The 21806-nt window shown below is 47.7% G+C and overlaps 1 protein-coding gene across 5 annotated transcripts in view; it reads right to left on the minus strand.

Moving 5' to 3' along the window:
- The window catches only part of LOC122213905 (zinc finger protein 558-like), a 101712-nt gene that overhangs the window by 7421 nt on the left and 72485 nt on the right, over positions 1 to 21806 (minus strand). For 2 of the 5 annotated variants that reach the window (XM_042928304.1, XM_042928305.1), the window contains exons 2-4: positions 2378 to 2498; positions 1713 to 1801; positions 944 to 1070 (exon numbers count right to left, since the gene is read on the minus strand). In XM_042928304.1, the coding sequence (XP_042784238.1) occupies positions 944 to 1070; positions 1713 to 1801; positions 2378 to 2408 (247 nt within the window). In that variant the 5' untranslated portion in view covers positions 2409 to 2498. Of the gene's footprint in view, positions 1 to 943; positions 1071 to 1712; positions 1802 to 2377; positions 2499 to 2632; positions 2774 to 5626; positions 5719 to 5939; positions 6617 to 21806 lie in introns of those variants that run through there. The other 3 variants (XM_042928301.1, XM_042928300.1, XM_042928303.1) reach the window with 3 other exon arrangements.

Consider the following 21806-nt stretch of genomic DNA (forward strand, 5'->3'; position numbering starts at 1 on the left):
GCAAAACTATCCTTCAAGAATATGAAAAGACAATACACAGAAGGGGTGAAGATATTTGCAAACCAGGTATTTGATAAGGGTCTAGCATCCAGAATATATCAGGAACTCTTAGAAGTCCACAATAAAAAGGCAAACGACCCCACCCTCCACTCTCCAGGATGGGCAAAGGACATGTATACAAATTTTTTCCAAAAAAGATATACACATGGCTAACAAGCACATCAAAAGATGACCTGTGTCATTATTCTTTAGGGAAATGCAAATGAAAACCAAGCATTCCCACATTACTTGTGCACCAGTACCATGGAGAAAATGTGGGAAGCTCCTCAAAAAGTTAATCATAGAATGACCATATGACCCAGAAATTCCATTTCTAGGTATACATACAAGAGAACTGAAAACAAGTGTTCAAGCAAAAATGTACATGAATGTTCATAGCACAGCACTCTTCACAATAGCCAAAAGGTGGCCGCAACACAAATGTCCATCGACTGATGAGTGGGGACACAAACAGTGTCCACACACACAACGGAATGATGTCCAGCCAGAAAAAGGAATAACGTTCTGATACAAGCTACCACATGGCTGAACCCTGAAAACATTCTGCTAAGCCAAAGAAGCCAGATCCAAAAGGCTATGGATTGTAGGATTCCATTTACATGCAACATCCAGAAGAGGTAAAACCATAGAGACAGAAAGTAGATCAGCGGTAGCCAGCGGCTGGAGTAGGTGGGAAAGGGGAGTGGCCACTTAATGATTACAGGGTTTATTTTGGTGCAATAAATGTTCTGGAGTTAGAGATGGTTGCACAACACTGTGGCATTACCAAAAATCACTGAGTTGCACACTAAAAACGTTTTCTGTTCTGTGAGTGTTACAGGGATCCAAAAAAAAGACCTGTTATGGGACTCGTAAGTAAACGCAGGGATGAGGTCAGGCTTACCGAGCGAGGCCAGGTTCCTGCAGTTCTCCTGCATCACGTCTCTGTACAGTGTTCTCTGAGAAGGGTCCAGCAGGGCCCACTCCTCCTGGGTGAACTCCACGGCCACATCCTCGAAGGTCACCGAGTGCTGAACCGTCACAAACATCACGGCTTAGGCAAGGACCATCCCCACCAAGTGGCCAGGAAAAGGGCAGAGGACGATGGGACCGGGGGCCGGGAACCCAAAGCGCAAGATGTGTGGGCGGGGTTCTGAGCTCTGCTCTCAACCGCTTCTGGGCTCAGCCTGCGGTGCTCCTCCCTGTCTGCTTATGCCCGCTCCCACGGTGAACGTGCCCCTAACACAGAGGTGATTCTCTTATTCCAGTGAGACTGTGGGGTCCTGCAAGCTGATCTCCCTCCATCTGCAGGGCTGAGTATAGGCCGGGGACATGGCGGAGATCAGAGAAACACCTGGTAAATGGGTGAGCGATTCCCCCACAGCTGTCACCAAGGACTTGAGTTGAGGACACAGTCAGGTCTTCCTCAGCCTCCCCTAAAAACCTCTCTGCGGAACGTGATGGAGACGGTGACCCTGGAGGAACCTCGGCAACGTAGAAAACGTTGACCAACACGACATTGCCTGGGGGGCCCCTGACCCTCCATCAGATGCCCGGAGACCCGGGGCCCTCTGGACACCTGGTTTGGCCAAGAGGCTCCGGGTCACTGGAGGAGAACAAATTCAGCTTCTGGTCAAAGGAACAACGACTTGGAAAAAAGAGGAGTGACTCACCGGTAACCAGCCGGTCAGGAAGCCCTTAGCCAACCCTTCCTCCTCCGTGCGTCCGTTCCGAGGAGAGGCTGAGTACAGGGAAGGCTGAGCTGGAGAAGAAGAAAGGACTCAGGAGAGCCCAGCACGGCTCTGTATGCCAGCACTCGCCAGTCTGGGGGCTTCCCCACCCACCTGCACGTGACCACACCCCGACACGCACACGCACGGCCACACCCATGACCACCCCACACAGCGTGGGTGGACACACACACACACACGCACACACACACACACGCACAGCTTTGACAGGACACGTGTCAGAGTGGCCGGTCTCACCCAGGACCCAGGGCCAGGAAATAGGGCCAAGGGTCTTACTGACCTGGAGGAAGAGATTATTAGTCCCATTTCACAGATGAAGAAACTGAAGTTCAAGGGACACCACTGTTATTTTTCCAAGTTTATAGAAAGAATCAGAGATACGGTTCAGAGCCTCTCCCATACTCACCACACAGGTGACATCTCCACAGACACTCGAACCACCAAAATCCCAAATCCCAAGAACCACATCGGGGACCGGTGACCCCCGGGCATCTGGCTCCGCTCCGGCCTCACCGCTCGGCCCCTCCTTTCCCGCTCCGTGGTGCAGGGGCCTTTACCGCCTGGACTCTGAGGGCCCCCCGACTTACCACAAGTGGGGGGCAGAACCACGGCCGCCATCCTGTGACTCAGACAGGAATTTCCCCGGACAACGGGCAGCGGAAGAACCCGGACGCTCCTCTGGTCGGCACAGCGCGCTCAGGCCGGGCCCTGGTGGAAACGGGACAACAGGAAGCCTTCACAGCCTCTCTCCCACCGCGGGCTTCCGCGGACCAACCCATCTTAGCCTGCCCGTTGTGCCCTCCTTCAACATGCAGGTGGGGTCCCCAGTATTGGGTCTTTACTTAGCAGGTGATGAACCAGGGCTGGCGAAGCCAGAGCTCGTCCTCTTGGGTCCTAACGGTTCGACCGGGACACGCCTCCGCCGCCCCACCTAAATCCCCAGCTTCCCTGAGTCTCAGGGCACATTCTTCCCATGCAGGTGGCTGTCACAAACACATTCCCAGGTCCGACCCTTTAGTTACTGGAGATGATGACGGCTGATACTAGTCTGCCTCCCCCAGCCCCACCGCCCTCAGATGACGGGTGACGTCAGGGTGCGTGAGGACGACCCTCGGTGTTACGAGTTCGTCCCCTTCCACCTTGGGCGCCACCCTAGACCCTGTCATCACCTGACACTATTGTGCCACCTAAAACAATAGCTGAGAAAGGTCTCTCTGAATCCAGCCTCCCAAACCTTGTCCTTGTTCATGTTTTCTTTCCCTACATGTGTTTTATTTATTTATTTATTTTTTTAGAGAGAGAGAGAGAGAGAGAGGGCAAGTGTGAGTTGGGAGCAGGGGTGCAGAGGGAGACATAGGATCTCAAGCAGGATCCACACCCAGCCCAATGCGGGGCTGGAACCCACAAACCACGAGATAGTGACCTGAGCTGAAACCAAGACCCAGGTGCTTAACTGACTGAGCCACCCAGTCACCCCTAGAAAGTTCCTTTTTATAAAAAGGGAAAGGCCAGGAAAGATACATATCCACCCCCACATCGGGCTCTATGGTGACAGCTCAGAGCCTGAAGCCTGTTTCAGATTCTGTGTCTCCCTCTCTCTGCCCCTCTCCTGCTCATGTGTGCTCTCTCTCAAAAATCAATAAACGTTAAAAAAAAAAATTTAAAACTCCCCAAACAATTGCAATCCTCAAAACTGAAAACAAATAATGAAACAAACCTAACTGCATATCAAGTTGGAAGCATGACCATACAGAATCTGGAAAACCATGAGTCAAGCCTTCACATGACTTTAAAACAAAGTATATCGTCAATTCTGTCCGTTTCCTACTACTGATGGACATTTGAGTTGCTTCGCATCTTTTGCTGTTGGAAGTAATGCTCCCATGAGTAACCACACGTGTACATATTGTTTTGCATTTTGGGAGGTTTACATTCAGAGTGTATTTCCAGAGACATGGACAGCAATGCTTTCGAGTGTCAGTTTTTACATACCGTGAAGGAGAATACCATTAAGTAGATAAACCAATGTTGTTAGGAGTCAATATTTTTTGTATAACACATAAAAGATCAATATAAAATCAAAGAAGTTAAGGGAAAAAAAAACACTGCAAAATTAAATTAAATTAGAAATATCATGTTAAACTCATGATTTAAAAAACATGTATGTCTTGGGCACTGGCTGGCTCAGTTGGTGGAGTGTGCCACTCTTGATCTCCAGGTTGTAAGTTCGAGCTCCATGTTTGGTGTAGAGATTACTTAAAAATAAAATCTTAAAAACAAACAAACAAACCCCAATACACATATATTTCCTAGTTATATCCAGAGAAAGGTCCTAGAAGTAATGCTACTCCAGGGGCACTTAGCACATCCAGTGTCTAGATCTCGGTTTTTATTTACTTTTAATTTTTTAAAGTTTATTTATTTATTTATTTAAAAAATTTTTTAACGTTTATTTATTTTTGAGACAGAGAGAGACAGAGCATGAACGGGGGAGGGTCAGAGAGAGGGAGACACGGAATCTGAAACAGGCTCCAGGCTCTGAGCTGTCAGCACAGAGCCCGACGCGGGGCTCGAACTCACAGACCCCGAGATCATGACCTGAGCCGAAGTCGGCCGCCTAACCGACTGAGCCACCCAGGCACCCCAAAGTTTATTTATTTTTGACAGAGAGACAGAGCATGAGTGGGGGAAGGGCAGAGACACACACAGAATCGGAAACAGGCTCCAGGCTCTGAGCTGTCAGCACAGAGCCCGACGCGGGCCTCTAACTCGCGAACCGTTAGATCATGACCTGAGCTGAAGTCAGACGTTTAAACTGACTGAGCCGCCTAGGTGCCCCTAGATCTTGGTTTTTAATATGATTCACCATGATAAGGAGCAAAGTATGCAGTAATAATGGAAAATCTCCAGTTTATGTTAAGGGGGAAAAAAGTAAGATAAAGAAAAACGCATATAGTACTACAATGTTTTGTGGAGGCAAAGTGGAAACAAGAATATATTTGCTTGTATTTACTTAATTAAAACCTGGAAGGATAAGAATGCATGATAAACCGTGACAAGTAATTACCAGGGCGCCTGGGGAGCTCAGTTGGTTGAGCAGCCCACTCTTGATTTTAGCTCAGGTCATGATCCCAGGGTTTTGGAACCGAGCCCCACATCAGGCTCCGCTCTGAGTGTCGAGCCTGCTTGGGATTTTTCTCCCTCCCTCCCTCCCTCTCTCCCTCTTTCTCTTACTCTAAAAAAAAAAAAACAAAAAAAACAAACAACAACAACAACAACTAAACTAAAAAAAAGTAATTACCTGTAAGTCGTTCAGGGAAGAATAGGATTTTAGAACACGTGAGGACAAGATTTTATAATATATACTTTTTCATGTCGTCTTGGTTTTGCAAAGATGCAAAGAAAATGCAAAGAAAAATTTTAACGAGAATTTTAAACATTTGAGTATTTTATAAGAAAATTGAGTAATTTAGGGGCGCCTGGGTGGCTCAGTCGGTTGAGCTTCCGACTTCGGCTCAGGTCATGATCTCACAGGTTGTGAGTTCGAGCCCCGCGTCAGGCTCTGTGCTGACAGCTCAGAGCCTGGAGCCTGCTCCACATTCTGTGTCTCCCCGTCTCTCTGCCCCTCCCCTGCTCATGCTCTGTCTCTCTCTGTCTCTCAGTAATAAATAAACGTTAAAAAAATTTTTTTTATTAAAAAAAAAAAGAAAATCGAGTAATTTATTTTTTAACCTTCACTCTTAGAGACTCCTGGTGTTTACAGCTTGAGCACAGGAAGGGTCCTGCCCAGTGGAGGCTGCCCAGACCTATTATTACCAGTTCCACAGGGTACTCACCTGATCATACAGAAATCCACGGATCCCTGAGGGCAGGTGAACCTTGAGGCTGGTTTCAATACAAACTTGAAATGGAGAGATGCTTTTCTTGCCTGGGGGGAAAAAAAAGGCACAAAGATTGCTTTTGAGCCATTTTTATAGGAAGTAATAGTTGTTGGATAGAAAGGCCGCCCATTCACAATTCATTTTTTTTTTTCTTTTTTTAACTGATTTAAGATGGGTCCCGAGGGTCCCAGCCTGTTGGCCGGGACTGAATGTGCCCGATTCCCATCCAGCATCTGCTCCCGAATGGGAGGAAGCAGCCTTGCTCAACTCATTCCGCAGGATTAAGCTTCTGGGGCTCGTCACTTAGGGATCCCTCGGATGAGTGACTCAGCTGGCTCTGAAACAATTTCCACAGTGGATTCGGGACTTCAGGGATTTTAAGGTCCTAGATGGAGCAGGGCTGGGGCCGGTTAAGTTTCCGTAGTGGGGGCGGTCCCGTGCATTGGAGGGCGGTGAGCAGCATCCCCGGCCCGTATCCTCTAGATGCCGTACGTGACAATCACACAGTCCCCAGATGTGGCCGGAAGTCCGGGGGAGCAGGTGGTAGAGTGGCCCGCAGGGGAGGTGACAGGACCGTGCTTTCGGAGTAGGGGACGGCGGTGTCCGGAGCTAGAGGCTGACCTGAGGAACAGCCTGAGGCCCCAGGGAAGGACTGGGGCTCGCGTGAGGGACAGAGGGATGTCGGCGTGACCCGGGGCTGCCCGAGGCCCAGCCCCTCCCTCCTGGATCGGACCCAAGATCCCCGCGGCGCATCGAGTCCCGCTCCTCACGCGGGTTCCGGCGCGCACCGGCCGGGAAGACCGGACTCGCAGCCCTGGTGCCAGACCCGCGGCTGCTCCCCGGCCGCACTTCCGCTTCCGGCCTCGGGATAGCGGCGGGAGACCCGGGCGTTCGGGGTCTCCGGGCGGTGGGCTGTGGCGGCGAGGAGGGAACGGGGCCGGGATGGGCGGAGGCGGGGAGCGAGGAGCGAGGTAATGGGGAGGGCTGCGGCGGGGGCGGGGTAAGGGGGAGTGGTTAAGGGGTGGGGCAAGGGGGCAGGGCGAAGGGATGCGCTGCGGTGGGGGCGTGGTTAGGGGCGTGGTTAGGGTGGGCTGTGGCAGGGGCGGGGTGAAGGGGTGGGCTGAGGCGGGGACGGGGTAGGAGGTGTGGTTAAGAGGTGGGGGGCGGGGTAAGGGGTGGGCTGTGGTAGGGAGGGGTTGGGGGTGGGGTTGGGGCGTGGTTAAGGGGTGGCCTGCGGCGGAGGCGGGGTTGGGGCGGGTTGAAGGCCAGGACTTCGGTGGGGATGGGGTAGGAGGCGTGGTTAAGGGGTGGGCGGGGGCGGGGTGAAGGGGGGACTTCGGCGGAGACGGGGTAGGAGGCAGGGTTAAGGGGTAGGCGGCGGGGGGCGGGGTAGGCTGTGGCAGGGAGGGGTTTGGGGGCGGGGTTAAGGGGTGGGCGGTTCCGGGGTTGGGGCCGGTTGAAGGGGAGGACTTGGGCGGGGACGGGGTAGGAGGCGTGGTTAAGGGGTGGGCGGGTTCGGGGAAGGGGTGAAGGGGTGGGCTGCGGCGGGGGCGGGAGGAGGCCGGGCCTCAGGCAGAGGTGCTTTAGTTTGCTTAGTTGACAAGGAAAGACGACTTTTTTGACAAATCAAAGTCCGTGAGAGGACTATGGAAAAAGTGATATACCGAAGCATTCTCTAACTTTTGTTATTGGAGAAAAAAAATCCAATGAAAATAACCAATTGAGGGAGGAATACAGTGGGTGCAGAGACAATCCTTGTATCTTAGTATGTGGTAAAGTTAGCATTTCAAATGAGCTGGAAAATGATGACTTAATAATGATTTGAGGGGAATATAGTACACATTTAAAAATTAACTGGGGGCGCCTGGGTGGCCCAGTCGTTTGAGCCTCCGACTTAGGCTCAGGTCACGATCTCCCGGTTAGTGGGTTTGAGCCCCACGTGGGGCTCTGTGCTGATAGCTCAGAGCCCAGAGGCTGCTTCAGATTCTGTGTTCTGCTCTCTCTCTGCCCCACCCCTGCTTGTGGTCTGTCTCTCTCTGTCTTTCAAAAATGAGTAAACATAAAAAATTCTTCTCAAATAAAAAGTAAAAATTAACTGAAGTATTCAGGAAAAAGTTCCAACTATATTCGAAAGGTAAAATTAAAAACTCTAAAAGTCAGAAGAAAACATGGAGGGATTTGTGTATAACCTAGGTATTTTACCTAAATATGAATCTTTATAGTAACTGTCACTTGGTGAAAAAAAAAAAAAAACAGAGAAGGTACAATGGAAGATGACCTGAATATTTCTAAATTATGAAATGAATTTTTCAGGCTAAAGAGGTGGCAGAAGACATAGAGAATGTGCTTACTGTATATGTAATAGTGGAAGAACTAGCTAGATTCAACGGCAAAAACTTTGAGGATAGCTGTTAATCCAAAGTAGGACTCCTGTTTGTGAGCTTTGATGGCTGAGTGAGGTATACATAGGGACTCTTAAAAACAGAGGAGAGAACTCCTTGATAAATAGATGAAAGAGATAAAGATAATAGTTTTGTAACTTCTGAATGAAAAACCAGAGTGGTTTATTGTTTAAAGACCTAAAAATACGTTGTGGAGACTTATGAGATAAAACCTAAGAAAGCCTGTTTCTCCTAGGACCTATTTTATTCCTTAAACCTTTTGAAGAGTGCTTGGTGGATCTTAGGAGAATGATGTAGCACTTTGGGGCAAAGATGCCACCTACTAATCTAGGACTTGAAACCAAGATGGAGACCATGACCTTGCCCTTGGTGCTGTAGTAGACAGGGAGGAGGGTGGCCCAGACACTGCAGAACACTTCTCTCTTCTAGTCTTCACGTCCAACCCCGACACACACACACACACACACACACACACACACACACACATACACACACACACCAGCACTACCACAACAAATACACCTTCAGCAAAAGCATCATCAACACCAATGCCTACAACAGGGGTGCATGGATTACTCAGATGGACAACACATATCCTGCAGTTTAGGAGAATAAAAGAAGACGACAGGCTTCCTAACAACTGCCTTTTAGGATCAGTATTTTATCTGTAGGTTTGAACTACATATTAGACTTTTTTTCTGTTAGAGGAGAGAATAAGCTAGACTCCGGAAAAACAAGACTCCACTTGTACCCATAGTTTTAAAGCTGCTATTTGGGGCGCCTGGGTGGCTCAGTCGGTTAAGCGTCCGACTTCAGCTCAGGTCACGATCTCACGGTCCATGAGTTCGAGCCCCGCGTCGGGCTCTGGGCTGATGGCTCAGAGCCTGGAGCCTGCTTCGATTCTGTGTCTCCCTCTCTCTCTGCCCCTCCCCCGTTCATGCTCTGTCTCTCTCTGTCTCAAAAATAAAATAAACGTTAAAAAAAAATAAAAATAAATAAAATAAAGCTGCTATTTGACAGAAGTCAGGACATGCGTGGTCCTTTCTTTATCTCTCCCTCATGTTTTATCAGAAATGTCAAGGTTTATGATCTAGTTATAGAAAGCGATACACAATTTTCCTCATCACAAAGATTATGTGATCATTCTACTAGAAAAACAGATAAACAAGGAAAGAAAAAAAAAAGAAAACGAAGTCAACTATAAGTTAGTTCATCTCTGAGAGATATTCACTATTGACATCATGGTGCATCTTCTAGCCAATTTTCCTGTTATGTGTATAAGCAGACATTATCTCACATTGATATTGCATAACAACTAAACTTAGTTTTTGCTCACAGACTCTGAACTTTCCCCCATATTCATAAATATGTAATTTTTCAAAGTTTGTTTGAGATAGAGAGAGAGAGGGAGGGAGGGAGAATCCCAAGCAGGATCCATACTGTCAGCTCGGACAGAGCTTGATCAGGGGCTGGAATCCACAGAACTATGAGATCATGACCCGAACTGAAACCAGGAATCGGATGCTTAACTGACTCAGCCACCCAGGCACCCATAAATATGTAATTTCTAATGTCTGGAATCCTTTGAGTTTATCATGGTTACTTTAACCAGCATCCTATCAATAGTTGGGGTTTTGAAAAATTTTCAGTATTATACATAGGTTGTAATGAACATCAGTGTGCTTCCATTTCTGCTCATTTGTTGGATTATTTTCTTTGGACAAGCCCCTAGGAGAGGAATTCCTTGATAGAGGGTATGCTTAGTTTAAGACTTCTGATAAAGATATTTCTAAAATTGTCTTCCAAAATTACTGTTTAAATCTAGATTCCCATCAGGAATGAAAATTAGTGAACCTGTCCCCATGCTTTCTTCACAAAGGGGTATTATCACTATTTTTAATATTTGCAAATGGTTGAAGGTATTTCTTCAAGGATAAGTGTATTTTAATATATTCACAGGTGAGTTATATTTCCTCTCTGTCCATTCTTTGGGAGACTTTAACTCATCCTTGTTAATTTGTAAGCGTCCAAAAAACACATTAAGTCTATTAATCCTTGCATTTCATGTTTACCAGCAGATTTTTAGCCAAGATGTCATTTGCCTATTAATGTTGTCATGGGATTTTCTGGCAAAGGAAGTCTTTAGATTTTATGGAATCAAATTTTGCTTATATTTGCCTCAATGGCTTATGGATTTCATGTCAAATTTAGATCTTATAAAACCCACGACTATCTAAAGAATCACTTTTGGAATACCTGGGTGGCTCAGTTGGTTGGGCATCCAACTTTGGCTCAGGTCATGATTTCATCGCGAGTTCGAGTCCCGCATCGGGCTCTGTGCTGACAGCTCAGAGCCTGGAGCCTGTTTCAGGTTCTGTGTCTCCCTCTCTGTCCGCCCCTTCCCTGTTCGCGCTCTCTCTCAAAAATAAACATTATAATAATAATAATAATAAAGAATCACTTTTTTCCGCTAGAAAATTGTGAATACATTTCTTACATTTGAGTTTTTAATTTATCTGGAGTAGAGATGTAATTTCAACAGTTTAGTATTCTATGACAGGAAAGTGCCATTATATAAATTATGCTAGGGAAATGATCTACACAAAAGAAGATGAACCCAGAGGGTAATTGGAATCATAAGCAAATATCACAAAATATGTGTCAGATTACAGGTAACTTGTGAGCTGAATTAAATGAGAAACAAAGTGGTTCAGTGACAACAAAATAGCAAAGAAAAAATACTCAAGAAAGTATGAAGAAATTGAGAAAAACCCATGATAATCCAACCATTCAAAGTTAAGTCATTTGAGACCATTTTTGCAGTGTGCATTTATTATATTTCTAAATGCACACATATTTTCAAGTGTTCATTTTTCAATGAAAATTCATATTTTCAATGTATTTTGTAGTGGATAGCCACAATCACAGGATTAAGTTAGAAATTTAGGGAACTGCTGATAAAAATAGGATAGCAAATCTCCAGACCTGGAGGGTAACTAGGGGCCACCTGGAGTCATTAACTCATCAGATGAACAAATGAGTCTTCAGAGATGAACGGTTTCAACTAATTAAGGTTACTGTGTGTTCCTTTTTCTTTCCTTCTTTCTTTTAAAAAATTTTTTAATGTTTATTTATTTTTGAGAGAGAGAGAGAGAGAGAGAGAGAGAGAGCGTGAGCAGGGGAGGGGCAGAGAGAGAGGGAGACACAGAGTCCGAAGCAGGCTCCAGGCTCCGAGCTGTCCCCACAGAGCCCAACGCGGGGCAGGAACCCAAACCACAAGCTGTGAGATTGTGACCTGAGCCGAATTCGGACATTCAACCGACGGAGCCACCCAGGCGCCCTTCCTTTTTCTTTCTCATGCTGAATTGGTGTATTGCTTCATATTTTTTGCAAAACAATACAAATGTGTAGTATTTGTTTATTATAGCAATCTTTCTAGGTAAGCAAGGTGAGTGGTCAAATATTAGCTTGCTTATTTTATAAATCATTAAGCTTAAACATAAATATTAATTCCGTTTAGAAGTTTGAGAAGATCTACTTCTGTAAGACATTTTGTTAAATTCTCCTGAAGGGAGAGGAAGCAGTCCGCTCTCCAGAAGGGCAGTGTTTATGTGAAAACAATTTTGGGCAAAATTATAGTGCAAGGGGAAATCAGCCCACTACTCCGAAGGGCAAAGTGCAGTGCTCTTACCATTCCAAAAAGGGAAGTTAAATTTCACTGGGGACAGACTAGGACACACTTCTGAAAGAGGTATTACAATGTGGTTTAATCACTTCATGCAAATATTAATGATATAACTTAAATTATTTGATATAAAAAGTATACAATGAAATCTGAAATAGTTCGTCGCGTGCTCACATGGTCAAATGTTTCATAAAATGTGCAAAAGTAGGGGCGCCTGGGTGACTCAGTCGGTTGAGCATCTGACTTCGGCTCAGGTCATGATCTCACAGCTCTTGAGTTCGAGCCCCGTGTCGGGCTCTGTGCTGACAGCTTGGAGCCTGGAGCCTGCTTCCGATTCTGTGTCTCCCTCTCTCTGCCCCTCCCCTGCTCATGCTCTGTCTCTCTCTCTTTCAAAAATAAATAAGCATTAAAATTTTTAAAAAGTAAAATGTTAGACCCTTCTTTCCCCCAGCTTTGTTACAGTATAACTGACAATTAAAAATTGTATGTATTTAACTTGATGATTTGATATACATATACATTGTGATTAATCACCACAGTCAAGCTAATTTACATATTCATCACCTCACCTGCTTCCCATCTTCTTGTGTGTGTGTGTGTGTGTGTGTGTGTGTGTGTGTGTTAAGAACACTAAAGATCTACCTTCTTAGCAAATTCCAATATGCAATTCAGCATCGTTAACTATAGTCACAGCGCTGAACTTTAGGTCTCCAGATCTGTTCATCTTGCATAACTGAAACTTGTACCCCTTGATCAACATCTCCCCCTTTGCCCTTCCTCCCACCTCCTGAAAACCACCATCATATGCTGCTTCTGTGAATTTGAATACTTTTCAGATTCCATGTGTAAGTGAGATTGTGCAGCATTTGTCTTTCTGCATTTGGTTTATTTCACTTAGATAATGTCCTTCAGATTCATCCACATTGTCTCAAATGGCAGGATTTCCTTCTTTTTTTTAAGGCTGAATAATATTCCATTTAAATATATCACACTTTCTTTATCCATTTGTCCATTGACAGAAGTTTTGGTTGTTTCCATACCTTGGCTATTGTAAACAATGTTAAAACGAACACAGGTGTATAGATATCTCTTAGAGATCTTGATTTTATTTTCTTTGGACATATACCTAGAAATGAGATTGCTAGAAATAGACATTATACCTAGAATAGACATATACCTAGAAATAGACATTATGGTGGTTCAATTTTTAATTTGGGGAGGAAATTCCACACAGTTTTTCTTCGTGGCTGCACCAATGTGCATTCCCACCAACAGTGCACAAGGGTTCACTTCCCTCCACATCCTTGCCAACACTTGTTACCCCTTATCTTTTTGATGATAGCCATTCTATCAGGTGTGGGTCTCCAGCCCCTTGTGAAGCACCTTTTACACTCTTGAAAGGCACAAAAAACAGGTATCAAAGCGAACCTAGAATCACACCTTCGGACCTCTGTATCATAATGTTACAATAAGATCTTTAAACTTAAACTTCCAAATTTTGAGAACTATAGATTCATTTGCAGTTGTAAGAAATCACACAGAGAGATCTCGCAGAGCCTTTCCCTGGTTTCCCCCAATGGCAACATCTTGCAAAACTGTAGTACAAATACCACAGCTAGAAAATTGGCATGGGCATTGTCAAGATACAGAAGAGGTTGTTTTTTTTTAATTTTTTAAAATGTTTTTATTTACTTTTGAGACACAGAGAGACAGACCATGCGCAGGGGAGGAGCAGAGAGAGAGGGAGACACAGAATCCAAAGCAGGCTCCAGGCTCTGAGCTGTCAGCACAGAGCCCGATGTGGGGCTCGAACTCACAGACTGTGAGATCATAACCTGAGCCGAAGTCAGACGCCCGACCAAATGAACCACCCAGGCCCCCCTTGATACAGAAGAGTTTAATCACCACAGAGATCCCTTCTTTTTCCCTCTTGTAGACACGCCCACCTCCCCTCTCTGGCCATTTTTGTCCTTTACCCCTGGAAACCACTAACTCGCTTTCCTTCTGCATAATTTTACCATTTAAACAGTGTTATACAAATAGAACCACACAGTATGTAACCTTTTGGAATTGGCTTTTTTTTCACCCCCCACTAAACATAATATTCTGGAGATGGATCTAGGTCATTGCATGCATCAACAGTTTGTTTCTTTCTGTGGTTGAGTGGTGTTCAATGGTATATGCACCATATTACTCTATTTAACCATTCACCCCCTGAAGTATATTGTTTTGTTTCTTGGCTATTAAGAATAAAGATTTTCAATAAACACTTGTGTACATATTTTTGTGTGAACGTACATCTGAATTTCTTTGGGATACATGGAGATTAAATTTTTGTTGTTGTTGAAATAATTATAGACTCCAGCAGTTATGGAAAGAGTGGAGAGTTCCATGTACTCATCACTCAGTAAGTCTCATTGTCCCTCTGTTTCAGGGTCAAGCAGAGGGGACAGAATGAATGCCAGATGGGTGACAGGTCACCAGCCCGTGTAACTTCTGGCATTAAAGGGTAACACTTCACATGCCTGTCGTCTTCCACTATTTTTAATATTTGTAAACAGTTGGGGAATGCATTTCTCCAAGGCTGAATAAGGCAATCACGTGCTTTTGGCAACTTTCTACATCCTGAATTCAATGCCAACTTTTTCTTCTTTTTTAACTTTCTTACTCTTTGACATTTTGTAGGTAATCTGTCTTATCTCTGTGGTTGCCGTGGGGAAGAAAAAAAACACTCTGCAAATTTATCACCATATACCTGTGGGTGGATTGATTTTTATTCTACTTAGCACTCCCTGGGCGTCTTAAAACTGAAACAAACAAATGACGGCTCCAGTTTTGGAAATGTCACTCCTGTAATTTTTTTTTTTTTTTGAATTTGGATATTCTTTCACTTATTCTCTTGTTTCCTTCTGGAACTTCCTTGAGTGGTGCCAACCACTCCGTATCTTATTTTCTTCTCTTTCTTCACTCTTCTGTGTTCATGGTACATGTCTTACTATTTTCCAGCTTGCCATTTCTCCAATCACTGTGTTCAGTTTGGGTCCTAGTATTCTGTGTATTTAATTTATATAATGTATTTCCATTAATATATATTTGGCTTGCATATTTTTTTAAGTTTATTTATTTTGAGAGAGAGAGAGAGACAGTGAGAGCACTTGAGCAGGTGAAAGGCAGAGAGAAACGAGAGAGAGAGAATCCCAAGCAGGATCCACACTGTCAGTGCAGAGCCCGGTGCCGGGCTTGAACTCCCAAAATGTGAGATTGTGACCCGAGCTGGAACCAAGAATCGGAGACTTAATTGACTGAGCCACCCAGGTGCCCCTGTTTTCATACATCTAATGTTACGGATCATACACGCACCTCTACGCCTGGCCCACACCTCATGAGACAGGGCTTTGCAGCCGCTTCTGAGATGCCCCCTTTGATTTTTCATTTTCTTACTCCTGCAGTTTCCTCTCTTTGTGTGCAGTTTGGCTGATCCCAGCTGCGTTTTGAGATGGCAGCCAGTGTATACAAGGATGGAGACGTGGCCGTTGGTGGGTTTTTCTCCCCTTCACACATTTCTCCCATATAGTGGGAACAAGGGGCCTAGCAGGGATGTCATTTTCCAGCAGTAAGTGCCTTTTATTTATTTTCTGCTTGATTATTATGATGGAAGGTACCTAGATGGTTTGTAGATGGATGGACCGAGGCTCTACACATCACCTTCCTGTCCTTCCCCCTGCACCCCCACATCCCAGACCGTCCATATTTCCTCTCTTCCCGCTGACCTTGTTTCCTTCAAAGGAGGTAAGAGAGATTTTCTGTTTTCTGTTTCTTTTTTTTTCTCTTGGTTCTCCCTTTCCAGGGCCGGAGGCTTTGCGAGAGAGTGCTGCCCACCAACGAGTACGCTCTACCTCCCTGCCCCCTATCCTGCCTCAGCTTCCAACACTCAAACACTCTTTCGACTTGGGGTAAAGCTCTTGTTATGGGCTCAATCGTGCCCCCCGCCCCACCAAGATATAGTGCCCCAAATGCACACGAGAAGTATCTGTGGAACAGATGGATTCTTAATGGGCCCTTCCTGATGGGAAGTCAGAACTTGCCATGTATAGAGGAAGTGAAGGGTCACCACCCTGCTCTGGACACCCCCTACTCTGTCAGTCTGTGTCAGTGCCTGGGGGGGTCCCGTTCCTGCGTAGATGAAGGAAGGTTCTGTGTAGGGGAATGTGCTGAGGAGATCCTAGGGAGGGGAGGCCTTTGGCATGACCCTGGGCCTTGGCTGGGGTTAGAGACCTGTGGGGGTGCTGGGGCAAGCGGGAGCCACTCAACCAAGTAGTTGACACGTAGTCCCTCTCCCTCCATGGCTAGGCCTGGCTGGGGGCCTGGACACCCACCAAGAGACCAGAGGAGGGGAACCCTCGTCAGTGGTGGGGCCGGGGGTAGGCGAAGGCAACGGGACAGGGCCTGTAGCTGTGAGACGGGGTGACCTCTCCTCTGGGGCCCCTCAGCACCTAACTGCCCCTTTGGATGTCTACCTCCTCATGGGGGCCACGAAGTGAGATGATCCCGTGGGGCAGCCCTCACGGGGGTGATGAAGTTCAGGGGTGGTAAGGAATGTGTGGGAGCAGCGATGACAGTCAGATGACACTGAATCCTCGGGAGACCCAGCGAGGCAGGGGTTCGTTACACTTTCCAGATGAGGAGAGTCTCAGGGAGGCCAGGCCACTGGCGCAAGCCCACGCACTAGTGAGTGCTGGAGCTGGGAGAGTTCCAGAATCAGCCTGCTAGAGTTAACCTGGTACCTCTGCTGCTCCACAACCCCCCCCTCCCCCCCTCCCCCCGGCAGATGTCCGGAGCCCCCAGTCTGGGTTCTGGGGGGAGACATGTTGGGGGGGGAGACTGGACCGACTGGTCCCATCCTCCACCCTGCAGGTGACCTCCTGTTGGCCACCCCAGACCCTAGGGAGCCCAGGGGAAGAGCAGCAGGAGGCGAGAGTGTCTGCGGGGAGGGGCCCGGGTCTGGGGGGGGGGGGGGCTCCTCGCTCCCAGCTGGAGGCCTCCACCAGTCCAGGGGCCTTCCTTCTTCAGCCGCTCCTGGAGCGCAGAGCCTAGAATGCCTGCCCTGGGAGTGACGGGGGGAGGGCCTGGAGAGCTGGGTGCAGGATGGAATTGGGGTGGGGAGGGCCAGGACCCGAGTACCCTGGGATTGGCCAAAAGCCGCCTGGAGGGAGAAGTGTTCCTGGAGGGCAGGGGAGGGGCTCTGCGGGGAGGCTGCTAAGACTCCTAGCTTCTCCCCTGGGAGCCTGGTGGGGGGGGGGGGCGGGCAGGAGGCTGAGGGTTTCGGGAAAGGGCCCACGGGGGGGGGGGGGGCACCTGAGAACAGGGCTCGTCCCCCGCCCCCTCCCCCGCGATGGCACAGGGTGTCATCCCCTCCTGAGTTCTGAGGGCTGGCACAACTCCTCACGACCCGTCCTGGGAGTTGGGGCATCCTGCCCACGTTGGGGGTAAGGGGAGAGTGCACGGAAGCCGGGAAGCCGGGGCTCAGGGCTGCCGGAGGCCGTGGCTGGGCCAGACAGCCTCTCCCTCAGGCCCTGCCGCAGGGGGAGTGAAGCCAGCCCCCTCCGAGTCGGGAAGCACACCCTTGGGGAGCATTGCCTTCCAGCCTGAGGCCTCGGTCTCCCCGGCGGAGAGGGCTGGGCTGCGATGTCCCCGCCCCTGTCTTGCTCCGCTTCTCTGGAGCCCGGCCTGTCTCTGCGCGTGCCTGCCCCCTGGTGGGCCCTGGCGGTAGCGCAACAGGAGAGGCGGTGGGGATGCGGGGGAGTGACGGGCTCGGCTCGGGGACTGTGTCCGGTGGGATTTGGCTGCTGCGTTCGGAGGAGAGGAGTGAGGTCAGCAGCTGTGGCCTCACTGCAGGGACGGTGGCGGGGGGAAAGCAGAGACCCTCCTGGGAAGGGTCCTCTCTGGCCCCCTACCTTGGGTCTGCATCCTGACCTCTGCCCCTGGAATAGTTGGGGAGGCCCAGCTGTTCCGGGAGACTACAAATCACTACCGCCTGGGGGCCTGAGAAGCGACTGGGGGCCTGGTTCCAGGCCCTGGAGCCCCTTAGCGAGGATGAGAGGGGAGGCCGAGCGGGAGCCAGGGGGCAGGTTCCTTTCAGGGCCCTTCACCTGGTTCAGGAGCAGAGACAGCCCCTCAGAACTCCCAGGATTTCGAGGTCGGAGGCAATTCCGCGGGGAGAGCAGCGACCACTGAGACGGGGGTGTCTTTTAAAAAAAAATGTTTATTTTTGAGAGAGAGAGAGAGAGAGAGAGAGAGAGAGCATGAGCGAGTGGGGGAGGGACAGAGAGGGGGAACAGAAGATCCGAGGCAGGCTCTGTGCTGACAGTCACGAGCCCGATGTGGGGCCCGGGGCTCGAACTCATGAACCCAGAGGTCATGACCTGAGCCGAAGTCTGCCGCTTAACTGACCCGACGGCCCAGGGGCCCTGAAACGCGGTTGTTTTCAAAAGTAGCACTTGCCAGGGCCATGCCCTGCACCAGGACAGGGACTGCCTTGCAACAGCTCTGGAGGCAGAGGAACTTTTTCTGCTTCTCTTGTTGACGTTGCTTTTGACCAGACGTCAGGAACGTCTACTTTTCTAGTTCAGCCTCTAGAAGCACATCAGCAATCAGTGGGGGAAACAATATAGAAAAGTCGGAATGTGCGGTGGAAAGGATACGGCCAGAGGAAGATCATTTGCAAATGAGCTTGCAAATGAGCCAAGGGCCCGAAGGACTTTCCAGCCTCGGGCCCCCTCAAGGGGCTTCTTGGTTGACCCTTTACCTAGATTTGAGTCTCCTGGGATCCCTGTCCATGACCTCTGAATTCCTTTTCCCGTTTGTTTCCTACCAGAGGAAATGATTTGTGATGTAGCTTTTAAGGCCAAAGCTGGGCCTCGGTCCTTAAACATCACGGCCCCCCGTGAATTAGGGCTTCTTGCATTCCTACACTTTCTTAATCAATTCCTTTTAGGGCAGAAATTCCCTAGAAGGCCCTACCTATCAGGTACATCATGGTCCCGCCTCTCTGGCTGGGGCCTGATGGATCATGGGTGAACTCCGGTTTGCAAGGATAAGGGGATCGTAATCCTTGTCAGTGAATGACCCCCATACTCCCCTTTGCTGCCAAGGGTGGCTTCTAGCCCCGTGTGGTTCTGAGGTCACTGGTTTCAGCAATCACAGTTTGTTTATTTTAAATTTATTTATTTATTTTGAGAGGGAGAGAGAAAGAAGAAATGAGGGGGGAGGAGCAGAGAGAGGGGGAGACAGAGGATCTGAAGTGGGCTCTGCTCGGACAGTAGAGAGAGAGGTCGAACCCATGAACCGCGAGATCATGCCCTGAGCCAAAGTCTGCCGCTTAACCGAGTGAGCCACCCAGGTGTCCCCAGTTTATACACTCAGTCGTGTTGTTACCAATTTGTCCTAAAGGGGCAGCTGGGCCCCAGCCTCTGTAGCGTGTAGCCTCTGGGACGGCTGTGTTGCCTTCCATGGGCTCGTGCTATGGTTATGGCATGGGCGGGTGAAGCCTTCCTGTTGGGAGCTTTGAAAGGTGAGACGTGAGGGGGTAAGGTGGGGGCCCAGCAGGGGAAGGCCACCAAACAGATGATCCGTGGACAAGCGTGGACACAGCCTTACCAATTAGAATCCTGAGATGCTTCCAATCTGGGCTGGAAACTATACTGCTCTGCGCCCAGCCTCACCTGAGCCCATAACCAGGAGCTAAAGGGTTACCACCTGGCAATTTAAATATCACCACTTGGAAACACCCAGCAAGAGCAAGGCCCAGATGAACTGACAGACCACTGGGTTATCTGCCGCTTCTGTGATGGCTGCAAGCTTTACCCAGAGACACAGCAAGCTGGACTCTGCCAGGAGGCCTTTGGGTATAGCCAGCAGGAAAGATGAACCTGGGCTCCTGGCATCCCGGACCCTTCCTGACACGGCACAGCCATCCAGGAAACTGATTTGCTTAAGGATAGTTGGTAAGTCTGTATTTTCCCTCCAAAGAGAAAGAGAAAGAGAAGGGCCAGGTCCCAGGGCTAATCTAGGGCTGGGAGGAGGGCACGGGTGTCAGAAGGGTTTTTCCTCCAGGACCGTGAGGCTTCTGAGAGCAGACCCAGCATGTAAGAATAGTTTATAAGTCTTGTGTCTACCATATGGCTGGGAGGGACAGTCTGTTGCACCCTTGGAAATCCATTGGCTAATAGTGCACTGGCCGGCACCCGAAAGAGACCCATGGTTGCAGGGAGGGGGCATTATCTGTATCGTACATTCATGTAAATTAAATACATGTACACAATACACACTCAAACTTATTCATACCAGGATAAGGGAGAAATATAACAAATGCACATTTTAGCAACTGATTACCTTGGTGGGATTGATGCCTCCTTTTGTTACCTATTTTATATTTGCTTTGTTCTCAGCTGGTTGTGGTTTGCTGCCTGATGAGGGAGCCTAGTCCTCATTGCTGAAGGGTCTCAGCCATTAGTCCCACCCGGACTGGTTTCTTGTAGTTTTCCAGAGACTTAAATCACAGGGCATGGTGCTACTAAGAAAGCCTTAAGAAATTTCCTTTAGACTTAGGCTTCCTTATCTGCACTGCAGAGCAGCAAACCACTTTCCCTTTGGGAATCAGCATCAGTCACCTCAGCCAGTAGCGAAGAAAAATTCTTTCTTTGCCTGTAAGTTCACAGGCAGCCTTAACGTGGGCCGGTCACCCCAGGGACCCAGGGAGTGGCACCTTCTCACGGACTCCGCTCTGGCCTCTCAATGCAGGGAAACGCTCCTACTTCACCTCCCCTCCTGTTTGCCACTCTCCCCAGTATAATTTGTTGGAAAACTGTCCTTTTCCTCATTGAATGGTCTTGGTACCCTTGTTGGAAATTACTTGACCGTGTATATCAGGGTTTATTTCTGGGCCCTAGATTCGATTCCACTGGTCTATCTATGTGCCAGGACCCCACTGTTTTAATAACTGTAGCTTTGTAGTAAGTTTTGAGATTAGGAAGTGTGATGCCTCCAGTTTTGGTCTTCTTTTTCAAGATTGCTGTGGCTATGCAGAATCCCTTGAGATTCGATACGAATTTTAGAATGGATTTTTCTGTTTCTGTAAAAAACACCATTGGAGTTTTGATAGGGATTGCATTGAATTCGTAGATCACTTTGGGTACTAGGGTGGTTTTAACAATACAGAGTCTTCCAGTCCATGACATGGAATGTTTTCCCATTTATTTATGTCTACTTCATTTTTTTTTTTCCAGCAATGTTTTATAGCTTTCAGTGTTCAAGACTCTTGCTTCTTTGGCTAAGTTTATTCCTAAGAACTTTATTCTTTTTGATGCTACTGTGGATAGAATTTTTAAAATTAAAAAAAAATTGTGTGCATAGAAACACAAATAATTTTTGTATGTTGATTTTGTATCTTGCAACTTTGCTGAATTAATTTACTAGTGCACAGTGTGTGTGTGTGTGTGTGTGTGTGTGTGTGTGTGTGTGTGATCTTCAGGGGTTTCTACATGTGGGATCATGTCATCTGTGAACAGGAATAATTTTACTTCTTCCTTTACAGTTTATACGCTTTTTTATTTCTTTTTCTTGCCACATAATTGCTTGGTTAGGATTTACAATATCATGTTAACTAGAAGTGGCAAAAGTAGGTATCCTTGTCTTGTTCCTGATGTTAAGGAAAACACTTTCAGACTTTTACCATTGAGTCTGATGATAGCCTTGGGCTTTTCATATATGGCCTTTATTATGTTGAGTGTTTTTATCATGAAAGGGTGTTGAGTTTTTTAAAAACGCACTTTCTGTATCAATAGAAATGATCCTGTGGGTTTTTTCCCCATCATTTTGTCAATGTTGTATATTACATCGATTGATTTTCATAAGTTGGATCGTCCTTGGATTCCAGCAATAAATCCCCCTTGGCTGTGGTGTATGATCTGTTTAATATGCTGCTGAATTTGGTTTGCTAGCGTTTTGTTGAGGATATTTCCACTAATATTCATGAGAGATATTGGTCTGC

This window comes from Panthera leo, chromosome A2 (assembly GCF_018350215.1).
Source record: "Panthera leo isolate Ple1 chromosome A2, P.leo_Ple1_pat1.1, whole genome shotgun sequence".
NCBI lineage: Eukaryota > Metazoa > Chordata > Mammalia > Carnivora > Felidae > Panthera > Panthera leo.